Below are 19,715 nucleotides of genomic sequence, written 5' to 3'. Positions count from 1 at the left end.
CCTACAGCAGATTTTTTTAGACTTGATTTAAAAATTGCCAGTAATGAAGAGGACACTACAACCCTTAGTAAATGAATGCAATAGTTAATTAACCTTACTGTGGAAAAAAATCTACTCCTTATTTCTGCTCTGAATTTGTCTAGGTTCAGCTTCCTGTGACTGGATTATGTTACACCTTTCTCTGCAAATTGAAGAGCCTATTATCAAATATTTGTTGCCCTTGTAGGTATTAAAAGATGGTAATCAAATCACCCCTTAGCCTTCTCTTTGTTAAGCTGACTAGATTGAGTTCCTTGAGTCTACCACTATAAAGCATGTTTTCTAATCCTTTAATCATTCTTGTGGCTCTTCTCTGAACCCTCTTCCATTTTTCAACATCCTTGAATTTGTTGACACCAGAACTGGACAAAATATTCCAGCACCAATTGCACCTAGTGCCAAATAAGAGGTAAAATAACCTCTCTACTCCTACTTGAGAGTTCTCTGGTTTTACATCCAAGGATCACATTAACTCTTTTAGCCACAGCATTACAGTGGGAGCTGATGTTGGCTGATTATCCACCCTCCTCCCTTCAAAAAAACTTTTTCAGAGTCACTGTTTCTCAAGAGTAGAGTCTCCCATCTTGTAAATGTGGCCAACATTGTTTGTACTTAGAAGTATACGTTTATCTTTAGCTATATTAAAACACATATTGTTTGCTTGTGGCTGACTGTTCTCTTCATTATTTACCATTCCCCCAATTTGTATGTCATTTGCAGATTTTGTCAGTGATAAGTGTGTATTTTCTTTCAGGTCATTGATAAAAATAGTAAATAGTGCGAGGCCAAGAACTGATCCCTTCGGACCCTCACTATAATTATTTCCCATTTCCAGTTATAGTTTGAGACACATGTCTGTTAGCCAGTTTTAATCCATTTCATGTGTGCCATGTTCATTTTATATTATTCTAGTATTTTAATCAAAATATCCCATAGCGCCAAGTCAAATGTTTTACAGAAGTATAAACATATTACACCAACACTATTGCATTTATCAACCACATTTGTAATCTCATCAAAAATATATCCTGTCAAACTAATGTGATTTTTTTTATAAACCCATGATCATATGCATTCATTATTACCCTGTTTACTTCTTTATTAATTGAGTCCTGTATCAGCCTTATGCTTAGTTATGTTAATTGCCTGGGAAATTCACACCTATCAATCTCAATGGGGTTTTAACTTAATCCATAACAAGGTTTTACTGAACTCACAATAATATATTGATTGTTGATATTGCCCACAAAATCTGGTACCATTCTTTTATTGGTACAGTAAGGCTATGTCTACACTGCTGGGGGTGTTTTTCAGAAAAAGGGACGCAAATTGCAAACCGCAATTTGCGTACCTTTTTCCGATTCTTTTTTTGGAAGAGGCTTTTCCGACATTTGACCAATTTACATGGGGTCAAATGTCGGGAAAACCTCCTCTTTCAGAAGAGCTCTTATTCCTCATAAAATGAGGAATACAGGGCTTCCGAAAGGGCGCATCTGCTCTTCCGAAAAAAGTTTCAGAAGAGCAGATGTGTTCCCTGGACACGGTGTTTTTCTGGGATACATCTGGTATCCCAGAAAAACTCTGTAGTATGTACATAGCCTAAGAGAATTCTCAGGACCATGCCTAAATTTCACATTCCTGATGTGCAATGTTGTTGTAGTCATGTTGATCCCAGGATATTAGAGAGATAAAGTGGGTGAGATAATATCTTTTATTGGACAAACTTCATACACCAGAAGCCAAATCTTTTTTTAGAAGCCCACGGCTAATCTCATATTTTGGGTTTTCTTTTGTCTAGATGCTCTCTAGGCCAACATATGGGCCTGTCTTTGCAGCAAGACCAGGAAAGGGAAATAATTTTGCCAAGACAGAGTTTCCTTAAGTTGGTTAGTATTGTTATCTGCGGAAGGCAGCAGCCGGATGAAGCATAGCACTCTGCACCATCAATCCCAGCAGCCCAACATTAGCATCAGGATTAAATAACTAGCTATCATGATTAAAATTCCATCTGCAGTTTAACATTAGCAGATGTTGCAGAGAGTAGCTTAACGAAGGAAAATTCTGATAAATGAGTTTTAAATTCAGTTCACAGACTTACTTGGACCATATTCATAAATGTCAAACCACTGCCTCTTGTCTCTGATTTTCTTTTTTCTCTGATAAATCATGTAGGCAGAATTAGAGTTACCCTGAAGTTGTTGACTTCAATAGTGGTCTTTTGTCAGCAGAGTTTAAGGCAGAATTTGCACCATACCCGTGAACCAGTTGTTTACCATAAGGTGGGAAATTGAGTCATGTGTCCATCCAATTGAGGCTTAATACACGTTCACCTTCATTATAAAATTGCAGAAAAGAATCACGTGCAGTTATAGTGCCTGAACTTATACTAGATAGTGGCCCATGTCACCTGAATTCTGGCGTACTGGGAAGTTCTCCTGTACTTCACAATGGCTGTTGCTGCTTCTGTTCCTAGTCTTGTTCCTTCAGTTTGGAGTTTATTTCTCCAGCATGGGCCCCTCCTTCACTTGGATTTGTATATGTTTCCACATTTACATATTCCTTAGTTTTTCACCAATCATCATTAAGCATTTACCGTACTGTGCATATGAGCAGCATCAATTTTCACAGCTTTTGCTGTTTATACCATTATAATTGCATTATGTATTCATGTCATCTTGCCCAGATTTTTCTCAGGAAAAGGGATTTTTAGTATTACAGGTTGGTATATTTATCATGCTAATTGGCTTTTTACCTACAATCTTCAAATGCATGATATTCCATAAACAAACCATCCCTTTTGTCCTGCCAGCATCCAAGTAAGAGGGAAAAAATGGCAAAACAACACTCAAGCCAGACAAAGTGAGGCTGATGCCTTGGCTCAGACAAATGTTATCTCATCTAAACTCATTCACTGTCCGTAATTATAAGTTATTAAGTATAAATTATTAAGCACTGAATTATGTCAGTTAGCAATTCTTCATCTTTATATTTCAGTGTCATCATTCAATATATGTATGAACTCATATAGAATGATAACCATGAATTTATTTGGGGGAAGGGTGGGACTAGAGAGCATCCTGGCTTTAAAATGTCACTACTTCTTTATCATCTTCACATGTAGGTTTCCAAGGGACTTTCTAGGCCAAACATGATTTAACATGTTTATAAATAATTTTAAAAATAAAATAACTTTGTAATCTTGCTTTTGACACTATGAGGGGTACTCTTTATTTTAGGACCTTAATCATTGCTCACCAGTAGCATAACATTAGAATCCCATGGTGGTATGTTCTTAACTTTGTGCTCTTTACACTAATGGCTTTTTAATAATGATGTCTGCAATTCAAAAGTATAGTTCATCCCTAAGATTTTTCAGGCCTGGGAAGTGCAAAGGAGGAAATGCCAGCTGCCTTTGGTGTAACTGGAGCACTGCCCATTTTGGAGTCTGAGTGTGGTTGGGGAAGGGGAGGCAGGTTGTACACTCAAGTGCAGAGTCAGGAGATGTGGGGTTCTAGTTTTGGCACTGACCAGAATCCAGGGAAAGACTTTTCCCCTCCCCACCCTATGTCTGCTTATCTATCAGTACTGTCATGCCTAGTGGTTGGAGCAATGGCAGTTGGCACCAGTGGTGGATGAAGTGGCAGTCAGGCAAGCAATCAGAGCTGGAGGTCAGAGCCAGAATAAACAATCAAAAACAGGTGGAAACAGAGGAAGCATAGGGCTGGGAGCTGGACAGGGTCAAGGATGGAGCTGGAGCGGACTGGAGTGAACCACCACGATCAGGCAGGAGAAAGTGTTAATCTATGACGTTACACTGAATCATATCATAGAATCATAGAATATTAGGACTGGAAGGGACCCCGAGAGGTCATCGAGTCCAGTCCCCTGCCTCCATGGCAGGACCAAATACTATCTAGGCCATCCCTGATAGACATTTATCTAAACTACTCTTAAATATCTCCAGAGATGGGGATTCCACAATCTCCCTGGGCAATTTATTCCACACTGGGGAGACTGAGCTGCTGTGTGAAGCTTAGGTACCTGCCCTATGAGCCAGACCCTGACTTGTGGAGTGGCTGGACTCTGGCACTATAACAACATCAGCCACATGCCAGATCAGGCTCTAGTTTGGGGATGACTTTTTGCCTCAGATCATCTGGTAGCCTCTTTGGGGTGGGAATGTCACCTACTATGTGTTTTGTGCAGCATTTATCATAGCTCCCACTCTACCATCATCCCACTCTGTGCTCAGTTGAGGCCTGTAGGTGCTATTGGAATAGCAATAATGTCAATATAATAATTAATAAGCTGTTAATATAGCTTTAAAGCGAGATAATTAGCATACCCAGTGGGTGGTCTCACTCAGAACAACTGAAGGGAAGTAAATTAAACTGGAGTTTTTCTAAATAGAAGATGTAAAAAAATTAGGCATATATTGTACTGATAAAAATGAAAAAACTTCAGGATTTTCTTAGTGTTTCGATTTCCTTTTGCTGTATAGTTTTGTTTGACTGCATTTGGATAGATAAGAAATGGCCATAGGGCAGTATTGCACTGGTTTCATACTGGGTGTATTATCAGAGTTGTGATGCAATTTCTGCAGCAGATGCATGCATGTCGTGCACAAGGCCGCGTTTAATTATTTAAAGTCTCAAAATGTGCAATGTGAGAGCAAATACATTAAACACAACTTTGGTAAAATTTGTTAGGAAATGAATTATGTACCACAGAGGTAAATTAATGGGGAATTTAGATTTATTGAGGGGAAACATTCCATTTGAAGCAATGAGGGAATCCTGAAATGAGCTGAAATGATAAAATAATAGGGATTTGTTCATTTCATTATTTTCTCTCTTGTTTCCTTTCGGTGTTGAGCAATTTGGTGCAGCATCTCTTCATTGATTTAGGGCTTGATCCTGAGAGAAGCAGACTAGAACCTGCAAATCCCATTGACTTGTGCAAGAGTTGTGGGGTTCTCAACACCTTTTGGGATCAGGTTCTTAATAACTTTAAATTATGTATGACTTTTAAATTAAGTTCCTTGGGTATTCAACCTGTTGGCCTGCAGGGGGCAGCAGAGTTCCTGCTTGTTTAGACTCCCTACTACTCTTGCTACAGTAATGGCTAAATAACAAGTTTGCACATTTTTCAGAGTTTGTAGATGTTTACAGACCTAGCTCAGCAAGGTGCTTAACCTTATTCCTAATGGTAAGCGTGTACATTGACTTCAGTGGAACTGTTTATTTGCTTAAAATGAGGCACATACTTAAATACCTTGCTGAATGCAGATCATAACTATTATGATCATTCAAAGGAGGAATTCATATTTTAATACAATGTATTGGTTAGCATTGCCCATAAATCTGTGCTTGCTAATGCTTTCCAGTCTGACTTGTCAATATGAAATGCTTAAATTGAAAGTCTTGTTTGATAAGCAAAATAATGGTATCATATGAAAGTTAGTGGAAGCCATGTGCATGGAAGACATGTCTTTAGATCTGTACTGCAGAGGCAAAATACTCAGTATGCAAAAGAAAACTACATGTTACATAGTGGCAAACATGCTGAGCCCAGGAGATCTGAATTTTATGTTAATGCAAACTGAAGGTATCTCTAATGAGTTATGTACCATTTCTTTTGGTGTCCTGGGAAGCCTGGAGTGCCCAAGCAGTTAATTCACTAATTCTATCTGCTTTCTACCCCATCCCCAGATGCAATTGATTTATTTTCCATTAGACCCATGTCATGGGGTGTATTTTTCAAAATGAGAGTGAGCCCAAAAAAAGCCATCTTTCCCAAAGAAATGCAAAATACTGTTGTGTCTTAGCCAACCATTTATTTTAATTGTATTGGACTTACGCTGTTGGCTGATGGACTGTTGTTATGAAAATATAATTTGGCTTTTCTCTTTAAAATTGTTTTACTGCTTTCTTTTTATTGCACTTCTCGATTTGTCCTAGCCTACATTGATAGGTTCTTTTAGCACCAATATAGCTTTGAAACCTGTGAATTGCACCTTTGCAAATAATTGTTTAAACTGCAGAGCCTAATGCACCAGTTACATTTGTGTAGGGTTGCCAGGTGTCTGGTTTTGAACCAGACAGTCCAGTATTTGAGCTTTCTGTTCGGGAAACAAATTGAGAAAATGTAAATGTCCGGTATTTTCTAAATATAATGTAATGAAGATAAGAACATAATAAGATTATGATGTAATGTCAAGTGTGTCCGGTATTTTTGTTGAAACCATCTGGCAACCCTATGTTTGTGTCGCTGAAATAGGCCACTGAAATGAGTCACTTTGCCTACAGGTTAACTGGACTTGTAAAAAAGAAACCTCCTTAAACCATTAGCAACATTTACCCAATGGAAAGTAATTGCAAATGTTCTGGAGACAGGATGGTCTGCATTGTGTTTTTTAGAAAACAAGTGAGATCACAGAGTAATCTGTGACAAGGGTACACAAAACCAGGTTCTGAGAGAGTTCCGTACCCACCAACTCCTGTTCTGATAGCAGGTGCAGCTGTTTAGAAAAGCCCCCCCGCACACACTTGTGCGTCATACTGAGCTCTCTTGAGAATGTGGCTTAGAGGGTCTGAGTGCCACAAGAGAGTGTTTACTTCACTGGGGCTCATGGGTGCGCAGGTCCCATTATAAATGCTTTATGCCAAATGGAGTTGCGACTTTAGATAGCGAAATGTTCCTGTTTTCCAAGACAAACACACTGCTGCCCTGTCCCTCATGTGCATTGAGGCCTGCTTAGCAGGGAAACTGAATGGTTCCTATGCACAGAGGACAAGAGATGTCATGTAGCGGTGTTTGGGCCAGCATGGCTGGCTGGCAAAGGAACACATCTGGGAATATGCTGCTGTTTGGCTCTCCCAATAGCCAGTACCATGGGGGTCCGCATTGGGAATATGCACAGCACTGAAATAACCTATGAGAGCCATTCAACAGTTACTCTGCAGGCTTGGTAGGAGGTGTCTCTCCACACATCTGCCCAGTGTTTGGCCTAGCTACTCAGTCTGGACACTTGTCCTCAGAGGTAGGCCTAAGGGCATGATCCAACAACCCCTTTCTCATGTGAAGGCATCAGAAGAATTTGCGCAAGAACTCGTGGGAGGAGGGAGTTATGTGGCTGGATCTGTTTCTTCCAATCCTTCACAACTGAATTTGGAGACAACCTCATCACAGTCCACAAATTCCAGTCAGTACGTTAGCTAGGGGAGCAAAGCTTTTAGGAAGAACACAAATATAAACATACAACTATGTTGTTTGTGCCACATCCTTCATCCTTTAAAATGCAGCCCTTTTGGTTCACATAAAAAATCAATGTTCATTTATATTTCAACATTTCTGTTGAAAAGGAAAGGGGATCCTTTTTATTCCACAGTGGCTTTCTTCAATGACCGGCTGTGGTATGTGCGGATACAGAAGGATTTAGTTAGACTAGCACAGTATGTCCAGTCACTCGATTTCTTCCTTTTTAATTGCTTTTTGCTTTATCTTGGCTTCGAAATGGATGTTGTTGTTACAGCAATGACTGCTCTGCTGCAGAAATACCTCAGATCCAGTTGTTCAATTTCTATTAGGAACAGGGATTATTAAGATGGAAAATAGGTGCCCACCTGGTCATAACCAGAGTTTGGCTGAGTTTGGGGGAATCCAGATGATGAGAAAAGTATTTTATTTTATGCTTTACAAAGCTGTGAGGCTTATCAGGTTTGTAGACCTAGGACAAGTTTAATAAAATGCAAAATCTAAAAGCTTGTTAGACAGTAAGGCTAAGGCTACACTGGCACTTTACAATGCTGTAACTTTCTGGCTCAGGGGTATGACCCTTCTGTTCCCCTCCTCCACCTCGCAAGAGCACAGTAAGTTCCAGCACTGTAAATTGCCAGTGTGAACCAGGCTACTCCCTTGTTAACTGTTAGCTACTCCCCTCATGGAGGTGGTTTACAAAGAGTGCTTGGAGCGTTTTCTCCCAGTGCTCATGCTGTGGCCACACTTTCTGTTTAAAGTGCTGCCCTGTCTGGGCTTTGAACTTTTAAGTGTAGACAAAGCCTTAAAGGTAGTGTTTATAACTCACAAGATTTTCATCTTGGTATTAAACTCTGTGTACATGGGTATAAGGATAGTGTTGCTCAGTCCACTTATAATGAACCATGACCATAAACATAAAGACACCACTGTCATCATGGCCAATTGAATCCTTAAATGTCAGCATTATGAACATAGAAAACCACGAAATGTAGGGATTGATGGAACCTCTTGAAGTCGTCTTCTCCATCCCTCCTTCACTGAGGCAGGATCCAAGTATACCTAGTACAGTCCTGGTGGGTTTGTCTAACCTGTCCTTTAAAAAACCTCCGGTGACCCGGGATTCCATAACCTTCTTAGGTGGCAGCCCTTCACTATCCTTATAATTACACCTATTGTAAATATACTTAAACCTTCCTTGCTGCAGACTAAGCCAATAACTTCTTTTTTCCTGCCGTCAGTGGACACTGAGAACGGTTGATCACAATCCTCTAATAGTGCTCAGCGTATTTGAAGACTCGGGTCTCTGCAGCTCAAAGTCCTTTAGCTGTGAAAAAGCAGGCTACTGTGGACACCTGGGCCAGCCTCTAGGGATGGACAGGATCACACACAAACCAATAGAATGATTATGCATTCCCCAATGCCTTGCTTAGGGCCCGGTCTTGCGAGGGGCAAAGCACCTGCAGCTCCTGCTGAAGTTAAGAGAAGTACAAATCCTCAGCGCATCTCGAGCGGCAAGGCTTAGTCCTGCACTCCTTCCTCGGGCAAACCTCCCATTGCACCTTTGGGCAGTGTCCTTCACGCAGTTAGAGCCTAGGGATGGAGGAAGTGTGCAAAGTTTCCTCCCCTCTGTCCCCGCCCTGCGAGCAGCGTGCGGTGCTTAAAAGCGCCACGTGCTCCAGGCAAAGCTGGAGGAGGCTTCACGCGCTCCCCCACTTGCAGGCCAATCAAGGCCTGGGGGCGGAGGAGTACACGAAGTTTCCTCCGCCCTGGCCCTGCCCAGTGAGGAGCACGTGGCACTTAGAAGTGCTGTGCGCTCCTGGCAGGGTGGGAGAAGACTTCACACGCTCTCCTGCCCCCAGGCCCTGATTGGACTGGGGGCAGGGGAGCACACGAAGCCTCCTCCCACCCTGCCAGGAGCGCGTGGTGCTTTTAAGCACCGTGCAGGGCAGGGACAGAGTGAAGGAAACTTCTCACTCTCCCCTGCCCCCAGGCCCTGATTGGACTGGGGGCAGGGGAGCATGGGAAGTCTCCCAGCCAGGGGCATGGGCGCCTAGAGGGTAGGGGCGGGGGGTGGGCAAAGACACTCCCCCCACCCAGACCAATCATGGTCTTGGGGTGTGGAACCCGGAAGGATCCCACCTCCACCCCTTCAGCTCGAGGCCCCGCCCCTTCCGGTGCAGCCTTGGACCCCTTCAGAAATTTTTGAAGTGGCCCTCGGCAAAAAGTTATTGCCCACCACTGGGGTAGGGTCAGGAAGAGGTGGGGCAAGGGTGAAGCTTTGGGAGAAGGAGTTTGGGGGGAACAGACTGGACAGCAAGTTGGGGGGCAGCTCTGTGCTCCCAGAAGAGGCAAGGCCTCGGGTAGAAGGGGTAGGCTGGGGGCAGCCAGCCCTCTTCACTCTGCAGAGCGCAGTGCGTCCCTCTGCACCAACCAGCCTTCAGTGCCACCCTGAGTGCACTGCATGGGGCTCTGGCCGTGATGTAAAGGGCCCAGGGCTCCGTCTGTCGCTGCTGCTGCAGTAGCAAGAGTGGCAGCTGGGAGCTCTAGGCCCTTTTGAGTCACCGGCCCTGGGGCAGTTGCTCTCTCTGCTGCCCCCTGGGTGGGGGCAGAGCCGGGGGTGGAGCAGAGGAGGCTTGAGCACCTCCAGGACCTGGGGAAAGCTAGTGCCTCATCTGAAGCAATACTAATAATCAGTATTTATGTGCTTCCTTCTGGGGCACTAGGGTGGTAGAAAGAGGGCATCTGGCACCTCTTCCCCATGCCCAAAGGTAGGTGGGCTGGCTATAGCCATGGTACAAGCAGCAGTTAGCTCACTCAGAACATCCCACGGGTGTGTCCTGTGTGTAGGGGGCACTTGTACCCCCTCAGTCAGCATGCATGTGTGTGGCCATCAGGCAAGTGCTACTTGCCCCACTTCGCCATCCCTCCCTGTGGAATCTTGCCCGGTTGGAATAATTCCTGTCGCAGAGGTTGTGCGCAGCAGCATCTCAGTTCCCTTCACTGTGCCAGCCTGGTGTCTTGCATGGCACCTTGGCAAAACTCTAATTCTCTTAATGTGACGAAATAGATGAGATGCCTGCAAGTTTATGGAATGGGACAAACCCAGCAATGGCTGAGCATCTTTGCCACCCTTCTGAGTGTAAGTGCGCCGGGAGAAGAGGGCACGCACGATTGGCCTTCAGTCGAAACATAAAGCACCCCTCTGTGTGTGCAATTACTACAACAGCGTAAATAATGCAGTGAAGGGAGAATGGTCAGTACACCCTTATCAACGTACAAGGCAGTACTGAGCAAGGCCCTCTGATAAAGGAGGTTCTGCTTCTAAAGTAGGTGATGAATAACAGCTTCTTCCTCAGGAGTTGAGAGATGAAGCACAGTATAACATGCACCAGTGAGGGAAAATTGCTACACATCTCCTTGGTACAGTCCATTTCTACAGTTTGATCTTTTCTCATTCCTGCATATGGAATCTTCCAGTTTCCCTGCCCAAGCTGTTCTTGTAAGACACAAAATTAGCAGGAAAAGAAGTTCAATGCTGGAATCTGCTGAAAAAAGAGGCTTAATTTCACAACTGTAGCCTTCGAGCCTGTTAAGCCAGTCTGTTCCTTGGAGGCATTACAGATGGTTTACCAAGCAAATGCTGACCGTTTTAACAGTAGAATAAAACAATTATGTCCCAATGATGAACTGCTCTAAAATTTTAAAATGAGCTCATGGACTGGTAAATGGACCTGAATTTTTGGCAGACAAAGATGTTTTATCTTAGCGAGCAGCAGCCTTTATTATCTCAAGATGTGAATTTACTGAGTCTGTTGTAGATACTGTAGCAGAGGATGAGGCTAGATGTTACATGCCACCCGACTGAAGGAAGTCTAACATCATCCAGTCTGTAGGTGCACAGCAGGAAATTTCTTTACTCATTTTCCAGCAATTATGGAACTGCTTCAGTGCTAACAATGATAGTGGTACTAATAATAGTAGCAGTACGCTGTAGTACAATTAGCATAAAGATTCAATATGCTGTTTATCTGACACTGCCAGATATGTAGGGGAATGCTGCTTTGGGTAAGTGGGGTAGGAGATGAGTGCTGTACCCTCAGGCCTAGTCTACACTATGCCCTGCCGTGGATACACTACTTCAGCTATGCAAATAGTGTGACTGAAGTCGTCCTAGTTAGACTACATACTGCAGTGTCTTCTGTGTGGTAAAGTCAGCAGCTGATGCGCTTCTGTTGACTCCGCCTACTCTTCTCGTCCTGGTGGAGTACAGGAATTGACAGGAGAGCACTCGGAAATCAATTTATCGCATCTGTCGACTGCTGGTGGATCGATCACTGCAGTGTTGACCCATTGCATAGTGGAGAAAAGCCCTTTCAGGTAGTTCACTTGGAATTAAAGAAATTGGTTTGAAACAGTTACACTTTAAAAGGCAAGCTTTCAATTTGTGCAGTTAAAGTCACTGGACTCCAATGTGCCTAGCATTAACAGAGCAATACATGTTCCCCACATTTGAACTCAGCTACTCAGCTGACAGTGCCAACATTAACTAATTGTTAAAGAACCTTTCATTGCCTGGAACACTTTGCATTTGCTAATCTGTGCTGTGATTACTTGTAGAACATCTGATCCCTGGTGGTTTAAATTACATGGTATCCTAGCTCAGGGTTCTAGTTTCTCTTTAGTTATTGAAACAAGGGGGGGGGGGGTGAAACCTTTATAGAAGCTGGGTGAGGGTGTTTGTTCAGGGAGCTTTTGGTTGTTATTTTTTGCATAATGTTTGTTTACTGTCAGATAATCACCCTTGGAATCTTTCAAGCATTTCTCCAAGTCCCTGCTGGGGATGTTTGAGATGCATTGTCTTCTATGAGAACTCATTAATAACTCCGACAGCCTGTGTACTAGTTAAAGAGACGGATAGTCTGAAATGCTGCCTCGCGTGCTGAAGCGTAGCCTTTTCACATAAAACAGGGCTGATTCTCATTATGCCATCCCTCCCTTTGCAGAAGCTCCCTTAGAATGAATCGAGTTACCCAGATCTCCACTGGTGTAGCTGAGATTGGCATCTGGCCTCCTGTCTTGGGGTTATAAATCAAATTAAAATATTGATGGTCATTTAAAGACACACGGTATTTGGAGTTTTTACGATGGCAGTACTAATAATGGTAGCAGTACGCTGTTTACAGTTAGCATTAAGATTCAATATGCTGTTTATCTGACACTGCCAGATACGCAGTAGAATGCTCCTTTGCGTAAGTGGGGTAGGAGACACGTGCTGTACCCTAAGGGTGTGTCTAGACGACAGGGTTTTTTCGAAAAAGTAACCTTTTTTCAAAAAATCTTCACCTGTGTCTAGACTGCTGCCGCATTTTTTCAAAATTAAATCAAAAGAATACGATGGTTTTTTCGATCGCAGAAAACCTCATTTTTTCGAGGAATAACACCTTTTTTCGAAAGTGCTCTTTCAAAAACAGGCGTTATTGAACGCAAACAGGGCTTTTTCAAAAGAGAGCATCCAGACTGCCTGGGTGCTCTCTTTCGAAAAAGCGGCTCTCTTTTTGGATAATACTGGTTGCTGTCTAGACGATCTCTTTCGAAAGAGGCTTGTAGTCTAGACATAGCCTAAGGCTTAGTCTACACTACGTCTTGCCGTCGATTTTCAAATTTTTGAACACAGCCCACCATGTTTGGAGCTCATTTTGTTTTTATAGCACAGGCTCAGCAGAATGACATGAACTAAACTGTTTCTCAACTGGGTCTGCAAAGAATTTGAGAGAGATAAAACTTTTATGCATTTTAATAGTTTCCATTAGAAATGTGTGCATGTGCTTGTGCAATGCAATGAGGGTACTGGGTTGCTGTTTTAATATAAACAATTGAACACAGCATTGCCTGAGTCTTTCCTGACTTGATAGACTGGGTTCTATTTTAAGCCATTTGTGTAGGTGTTTCTGCGTCACATGTTTGCCTTTATGACTTTTGGAGTTTCTCTCCTCCAGCAGCAGATGACAGTGACACTATATGGCCTCAGTTTCAGATACGATGTTAACAGATTTTTCAAGGCAGGCTACTCCAGCATTTGGTCTTTTCCATAACCCTGAGTGTATGAAATTCTCCACTGAGACAAACTGTGCTTTCAGGTCTAGACTCAAAGCCATGTGGCAGAGTCTGGTCACTGCTATGTCTGCTTCCTTATAAGCTCCTACTGCCACAAAAATCAAAATAAATTAACTTCCAACAGATATGTATTAGGAACGTGAAGGGGTAACCAGTTACCCGGAAACAGCCCCCTAACTGCTGCGGCTGCTAGCTCCCATGTGGACTGGGAGTCAGCAGCCTTACATGAGGCTGGAAGTGGCAACCTGGGGAGGGTGTAAAGGGCTGGATGCAGCAACTCCCATCCCCGTTTAATCATTGAACTGTTTGACTAATTAAATGGGATTTACGTCCCTCATATGTATCCTGGGATTTGGGGAGCTAGCTAGTTGTTAGGGTTGCCTGAGCGGATGGCTGAGTGGGTTAAGCATGCCGATTAAAATATTTAAGACTTACAGATTTGGATTGTAGCAGGATGAAAACAGTCATTAGTCCTTCCATTCTAAATGCACTGGGTCAAATTCTGCACCTGCTGTATACCCCTTTCAGTGATGTTCATTTCCATGGAGTTGAATGATTAAATAAGAATTTGGTGTCTGAATTCCCAGTGGTTTACTCTGTGTGTTCAAAACTTAAAAGCTGACACTCTCAGCCCTGTTTTTAGTCATGGGTTTGAAGTGCCTGTGGCATATTTGTCATGAACATGGGGTTTCCCCAGACACCCTGGGCTAATAGCTGTTCAGTGTCTCTGGCTGCCTGATGCTGGCAAGTGCAGCGATCACATCAACCCCACTGTGCAGAAGAGTAGCTGTATCTCCAGATACAGCCCAAATCTGATAGAAAAGAGGAGGTGGCGTTATAGACAGCCACTGTTCCCTGCTTTCCCCTAGAAAGTATCATGCATTTGGAGAGCCTCAGGTTGCTGGATGGGGCAGAACTCCACTGGGAACGGCTGTGGGAGTTCATGCTGAGAGTTGCAGCTATATCTCCTGCTCCAGGGGTGTAAGGGTCTGGTGTGTAAGCTGTGCTTACCTGTGCCATGCAGGGAGAAGGCCCCAGGGAACAGTGCACAAGGACAGGTCTACGTCCGGTCCTTGCAAAACCTTGTTCCCAAGTGACAATGAATAGCTCTGTGCAGATACAAAATTAGTATCCGCATCTGCATCTGTATCCGCAAAACTGAGCCGTGGATAATCGCATCTGTGGATGCAGACACCTGCAGATATAAAGCAGATATTGACGGATTTGTAGGGCTCTGGTGATGTCAGGAATACCGTCTGGAGGTTCCTGATAAATTTCCCCCCTCTACAGATGGCTCTTTGTATGTGCAGCCCTTTGACTGGCACTGCCTCAAAATCTAGTCCCCTGCTTCTGCTTGCTCCTGTTGCACAAGGGAATAATGCCAAAGGTGTAACCTGAGAATGTACGACTCTAAATGGGATGTGAGGGACCACACACAGGCATGAACAAAGGGCGCAGTTCTGCTCAAGTTAATGGCAATATTGCTACTGACTTTGATGGGGAGCCAGATTGGGCCCTGCGTTAGCAGCCTAGGGCAGCATGGTGTATTAGCCAAAAGGACAGAAAAGGCAAAGCCCAAGGCTTCAGGCTCTGATTGTTTTACAACCCAAAGGCTGCCCCTGCTAAGAACAGAATGTTATACTTAGTTAATTAGCACTGTTTATGGGGTGGTGGTAGTGTAATAGTCATAAAAAGACACTTGTAGGGAATAGAGATAGAGCATCCAATGCTTGGTAACCTGTCTGCATTGATCCCCTAGAAGAATTGCATTCTGCATCAGTTTACACTGGAAGTCCTAGAAATTCATCCAGTTTTAAATACTTTGTTGTTGATCCTTCAATTCTGAGAACCCTGTGTCTGCCCTATTGATCTTACAACTGCACAGCTGTTGCAGCTTCACCACTGTAAGGTCTCCTCCTGTTTAGCTGCTCTGTCCATGGGAGATAATTTTCCCACCAGCATAATTAAACCACTTCCAATCAGCAGTGGTAGCTCTTTTGGCAGGAAAGCATCTCCCACCAATATGGCACTGTGCACTGGGATTTTGTCAGTGAAATTTAGTTGTTTAGTCTCTCAGAGCTTATTTTTCCCACACCCCTGGCACACAAAAGTTTTCCAGCAAAAGTGCTAATATAGACAAAACCTTTAGCTTTCTCTAACCCCTTCCTCCACCTTCCTGCTGCAAGGTGCTGAGTGCCCTCAGTTCAGTCTCATGGGATTGCTGCACGCTTCTCAGGATCATGCCTTTATATTGATTTCTGTCACTATGGGTGGCTATTTGTTCCACCAGGGGAGGTTAACAAAAGGAACAGAATACTAGGTTCATTCCTTCCTCTTTGATATTTAGCAGTACTTTTAACAAATAGCTCTAGTAATTACTGAAAATTGGCTCATTATAGACATCACACTGGACAGCCTGGTCATATCTGACTGATTTCTGTCGACTGAGAGCTCTGATAATTTTAACTAGCACATTTGACTCTTGAAAATGAAAGGATTATATAGCATCACTTCATTTAAAGTCTCTCATTATATTTACCTGTTTCATCATTCAATAATGTTTGCACCAGAATTTCAATCTCTTTTTACATAAAGAAATTCAACTATAATGGCATATGGGCTAACTGTTTCCTCCCTTGTTTTTCCTCGAGTATGTAACAAGCTCTGATTTGTTGGGGCTCCGGTTTCTGATTAGAATTTTATTGTAATCTAGAACATATTTAATTTTTTCCAAGCAGCTGATGAGGTCTGCATAATCTTTTTAGTGGGCCAAAATGCTCATTTTACTTACAATTTTTGCAAAATCTTTTGTCTACAATAACAAATTTACATGCCAGATTCCATGCCCTGTCCATGTCCTCTCCTCTGTGGCATATGATCTAATGCAAAAGTACATTTGATCATCTTCCTGCAGGAAGATTCCTTCTTCCCTTCTGCCAAAGGGGTTGCTAATCTTAGGACCTCATCCAAAACCAAAGTCAGGAGAAATCTGTTTCCATTGATTTCAGTGGTCTGGGTTGTGCCCTTACTGGATTTCTCTCATGTTCTTGTCTAATATTGGCCCTATTGAAGTCAATGGGAAAACTCCCTAAACTGTGCGGCCAGGATTTCATTCTTGAGGACCATTTGCTATTATGCCTCTTGTTGATTGCTCTAGATTCCCTATGAACCATTCCCTACCTTTGCTGCAGTATTCTTTTGTGGGGATATGAGGATACCTTGGTTGGTACATGAGTTCTGCAGTTTACTTAGATGGATTCTTGTACAAATCTGACTGTGAAATGTTTTTTTGGACCTTAAAATGGTCCCTCCCACCAGGTGAGGTTTCTGCAGTACTGCTGGTTGCACTCATAGGCTATAGTGTTAGGATCAGCAAGAAGGGCGGTTTTCTATAGATGTGATGCAAGCCCCCTGAATGCGGGAGAGGGCCAGAGGGGACAATAGCCCAGGGTCCATGGAGATTTAACCAGGCCTAGGGACACTGGCTGGGGCCACGGTAGCTCTGCCTGCTCTGGGGAAAGGATCTCTTGACTCAAAGTCACGTTTGATATGCTCCATGCTAGGGATGTTAGTGTGTACTCGTTTACATGATTAACCAATAAGCCTGAGCTTATCATTTATTCCTAATGGTGACAGGCATCCTTGCCCCCAGGGGGAAGATGGGAGCCAGTGCACATGAGGAGCCAGCTTTTAAGCCAGCTCCCTGCATATACTGACTGCCACTGAGCCGTCCACCCCCAGAGCTGAGTCGCCTGCCTTCCCCTCCTCCCCCACATGGTGCTGCTACCTCTGATATGGGCAGGTGGGAAATGGTACACGTGGGAAGCGACTTTCAAGCCGGTTCCCTGCACATACTGGCTCCCGCTGAGCCACCTGCCCCCGGCGCTGCTGCCTTTCTATCAGAGGCGGTGTGGAGTCGAGAGCCTTCTCCCCTGTGTGTAAATGTGTAACTGCTAAAAATTTCAGCGCTTACACATTTGCACAAATACACGATTACCATCCTTACCCCATGCAGCTTCTGGGGTGGGGTTACTGGGCCCCGGAACCTGGCCGACGGAGTGGGGCAGGGAGGTCATTGATAGTTCTGCCCTGGGGCCCAGAATTGCTGTTGATGGGCTTGATGTGGTGGGGAAGGTTGTTGTAGATGTTGATCTTGACCCTCTTTCATTTTTTTCTTCAGCTTATGGCCACAATGTGAAAAGCAGCAATGACTTTATTGGAAGGATTGTGATTGGTCAGTATTCGACAGGCTCACCAGAGTCAAACCATTGGCGTCGAATGCTCAATTCCCATCGGACAGCCGTGGAGCAGTGGCACAGCCTGCGGTCCAGGGCTGAGTGTGATCGCGTCTCTCCAGCATCTCTTGAGGTGACGTGAGAATGGTCCTCCGGCAGCCACAAAAGCAAGCAAACAACTGAGGAAAACAAATCAAACCCCCGCATACTCCCATGTGATTGCCATGGAATTGAAAATAACTGTTACAGCTGCTGGTAACAAACTGGCTGCGTTAGCCTACGTGCCTCAGTGAAACTTCATAATGCAAACTACATATCACTTGTTCATGCGCCCCTTGTTCTCACAGGGCCACTACCAATGTGGCCTGTTGGACCTGTTACTACTTGCATTATCTGCTTCATCCACACCACTGTTTTTAATCCATGTATGGTATAATGGAAACTATTCAAAAGATCACGATTAGCTCAGAAGTGTCCATTGTCTGCTCCAACGTATTGCCAAGCACATTATATGCTGATCTGCCAGGTAGATTCTGAGTTAACTGGAAATTTTTTGAGTTACCTCCGCAACACTTACAGTACCAATCCATGACTCGTTTTATTGGAGATGTAAGTACCTGTGTGTTCTCTTTGGTGAATGTGGTAAATCGGTTAGAGTATTTATTTTTTAAATGATAGAATGTGTGGTAAAATCACTTCTAACTCTAGTTTTGTCTTTGTACTAGTTTTAACAAAATTAAACTCCTGTTAGTAATTTGTGTCTGGGTGTGTGTGTGTGTATGTGTTTGTGTGTGTGCATGTGCAGTGTTACACACACAGATCCTCACAAACAACCATGTATAACATGGAGCTAATGTTGTCAGTAATGAGACCCTGCCACTCTAGTATAGCAATCTGTGTATGTAAAGTAGAGTATGATATAGCAAAATAAACCTTTTCAATTAAGTGTGTTCTGGAAAAGCCATGGCAAGCTTTTAAAGACTTTTCTTATGGTGTGCAAAAGAACCTGCTTTGGGAGCTTTTGCAGATAAGAACAACACAGAGTTTTAATTCCTTTCTTAACAGGCTGCAGTGGGTCCTTCTGTGTTTTATGTTCGAAACAAGGTAGTTTTTCAAACCACAGAGTGAATTTTAGCTACAGTCAAGCTGTCTGTTCTGTTGGATGCTTCTGTACATTTTTCACGACATGTTGTCTGGTATGATGGAGAGTGTATATTTATTGAAAATAAAGATCTATTTATTTGTGCCATGTATACTGAAGGGGTACTTCTTAGCCTGACTCAGCGTGGTGTCCAATTTAATCTGTTATGGGTTTTGCACAACCAAAAGAAAAACCAAGTTGTTGGCCCTAAATTTCTTCTTGCTTACCAGAATAAATCACAAGTTAACTCGAGTGAAACCAATGGAGTTACACTGTTGTAATTTGGATGTGGGAGGAGAATTCGAGCTACATATAGGTTCTGAGCCAAAACCTAATGGGAACTGAACTCCAAAAGGCTTCAGATCAGGCCCAAAGAGCACACCCCCTTGCAGGATCAGCCTTTTGGAGTCTCATTTTCATCTCTGGCTATCAAAACTGCCACCTCAGCACAAAAGGCTCATGAATCTCACCCCTTTGTGTACAGAGTCCATATACAAATAAACACATAATGGAATTAAAGGAAGCCATGACATTGCTGGCTGGTTTCTGTTTTCTTTTATTTATCTCCACTTGAGAGGGAGAAATGTCCCTCTTATCTTCAGAAGTGTTTATCCATGTTGTGAGGGCAAGCCTCTGCAGCCATATCAATGCCAGTTAGAATGGTTAGAGACAGCCCATGGGGCTCTCAGCCTATCCTTTACTCTGAATGTAATTCCTTTATAATAAGCAGTGGGCTCTTGCATTCATTGCTCAACCCTTTCAGACTGGAGGTCAAACAGAGGTGGGGGCGTGAGCCATCCCAGGGCCCAGTGCGTAGCTGCCTGCATTGCTGCAGGCGCCCACCGCTGGATCTAGGTGGAGCTGAAAGCATTCAGAAATGGTTCATAAGGAATAATGGATTTAAAAAATATAGAAATGCACCAAAT

General features: G+C 43.4%; 1 protein-coding gene across 2 annotated transcripts in view; it reads left to right on the top strand.

The window, feature by feature from the left end:
* The window catches only part of SYT17 (synaptotagmin 17), an 89,064-nt gene extending 69,811 nt beyond the window's left edge, over window positions 1-19,253 (top strand). For both annotated transcript variants that reach the window (XM_006123154.5, XM_075899385.2), the window contains one exon: window positions 17,594-19,253. In XM_006123154.5, the coding sequence (XP_006123216.1) occupies window positions 17,594-17,790 (197 nt within the window). In that variant the 3' untranslated portion in view covers window positions 17,791-19,253. The remainder of the gene's footprint in view (window positions 1-17,593) is intronic.
* The last annotated feature ends 462 nt before the right edge of the window (window positions 19,254-19,715 follow it).

The sequence above is a fragment of the Pelodiscus sinensis genome, chromosome 15, assembly GCF_052426305.1.
Source record: "Pelodiscus sinensis isolate ZL-2025 chromosome 15, ASM5242630v1, whole genome shotgun sequence".
NCBI lineage: Eukaryota > Metazoa > Chordata > Testudines > Trionychidae > Pelodiscus > Pelodiscus sinensis.
Note: the sequence above shows the minus strand (reverse complement) of the source record. Positions and strands in the feature narration are given on the sequence as shown.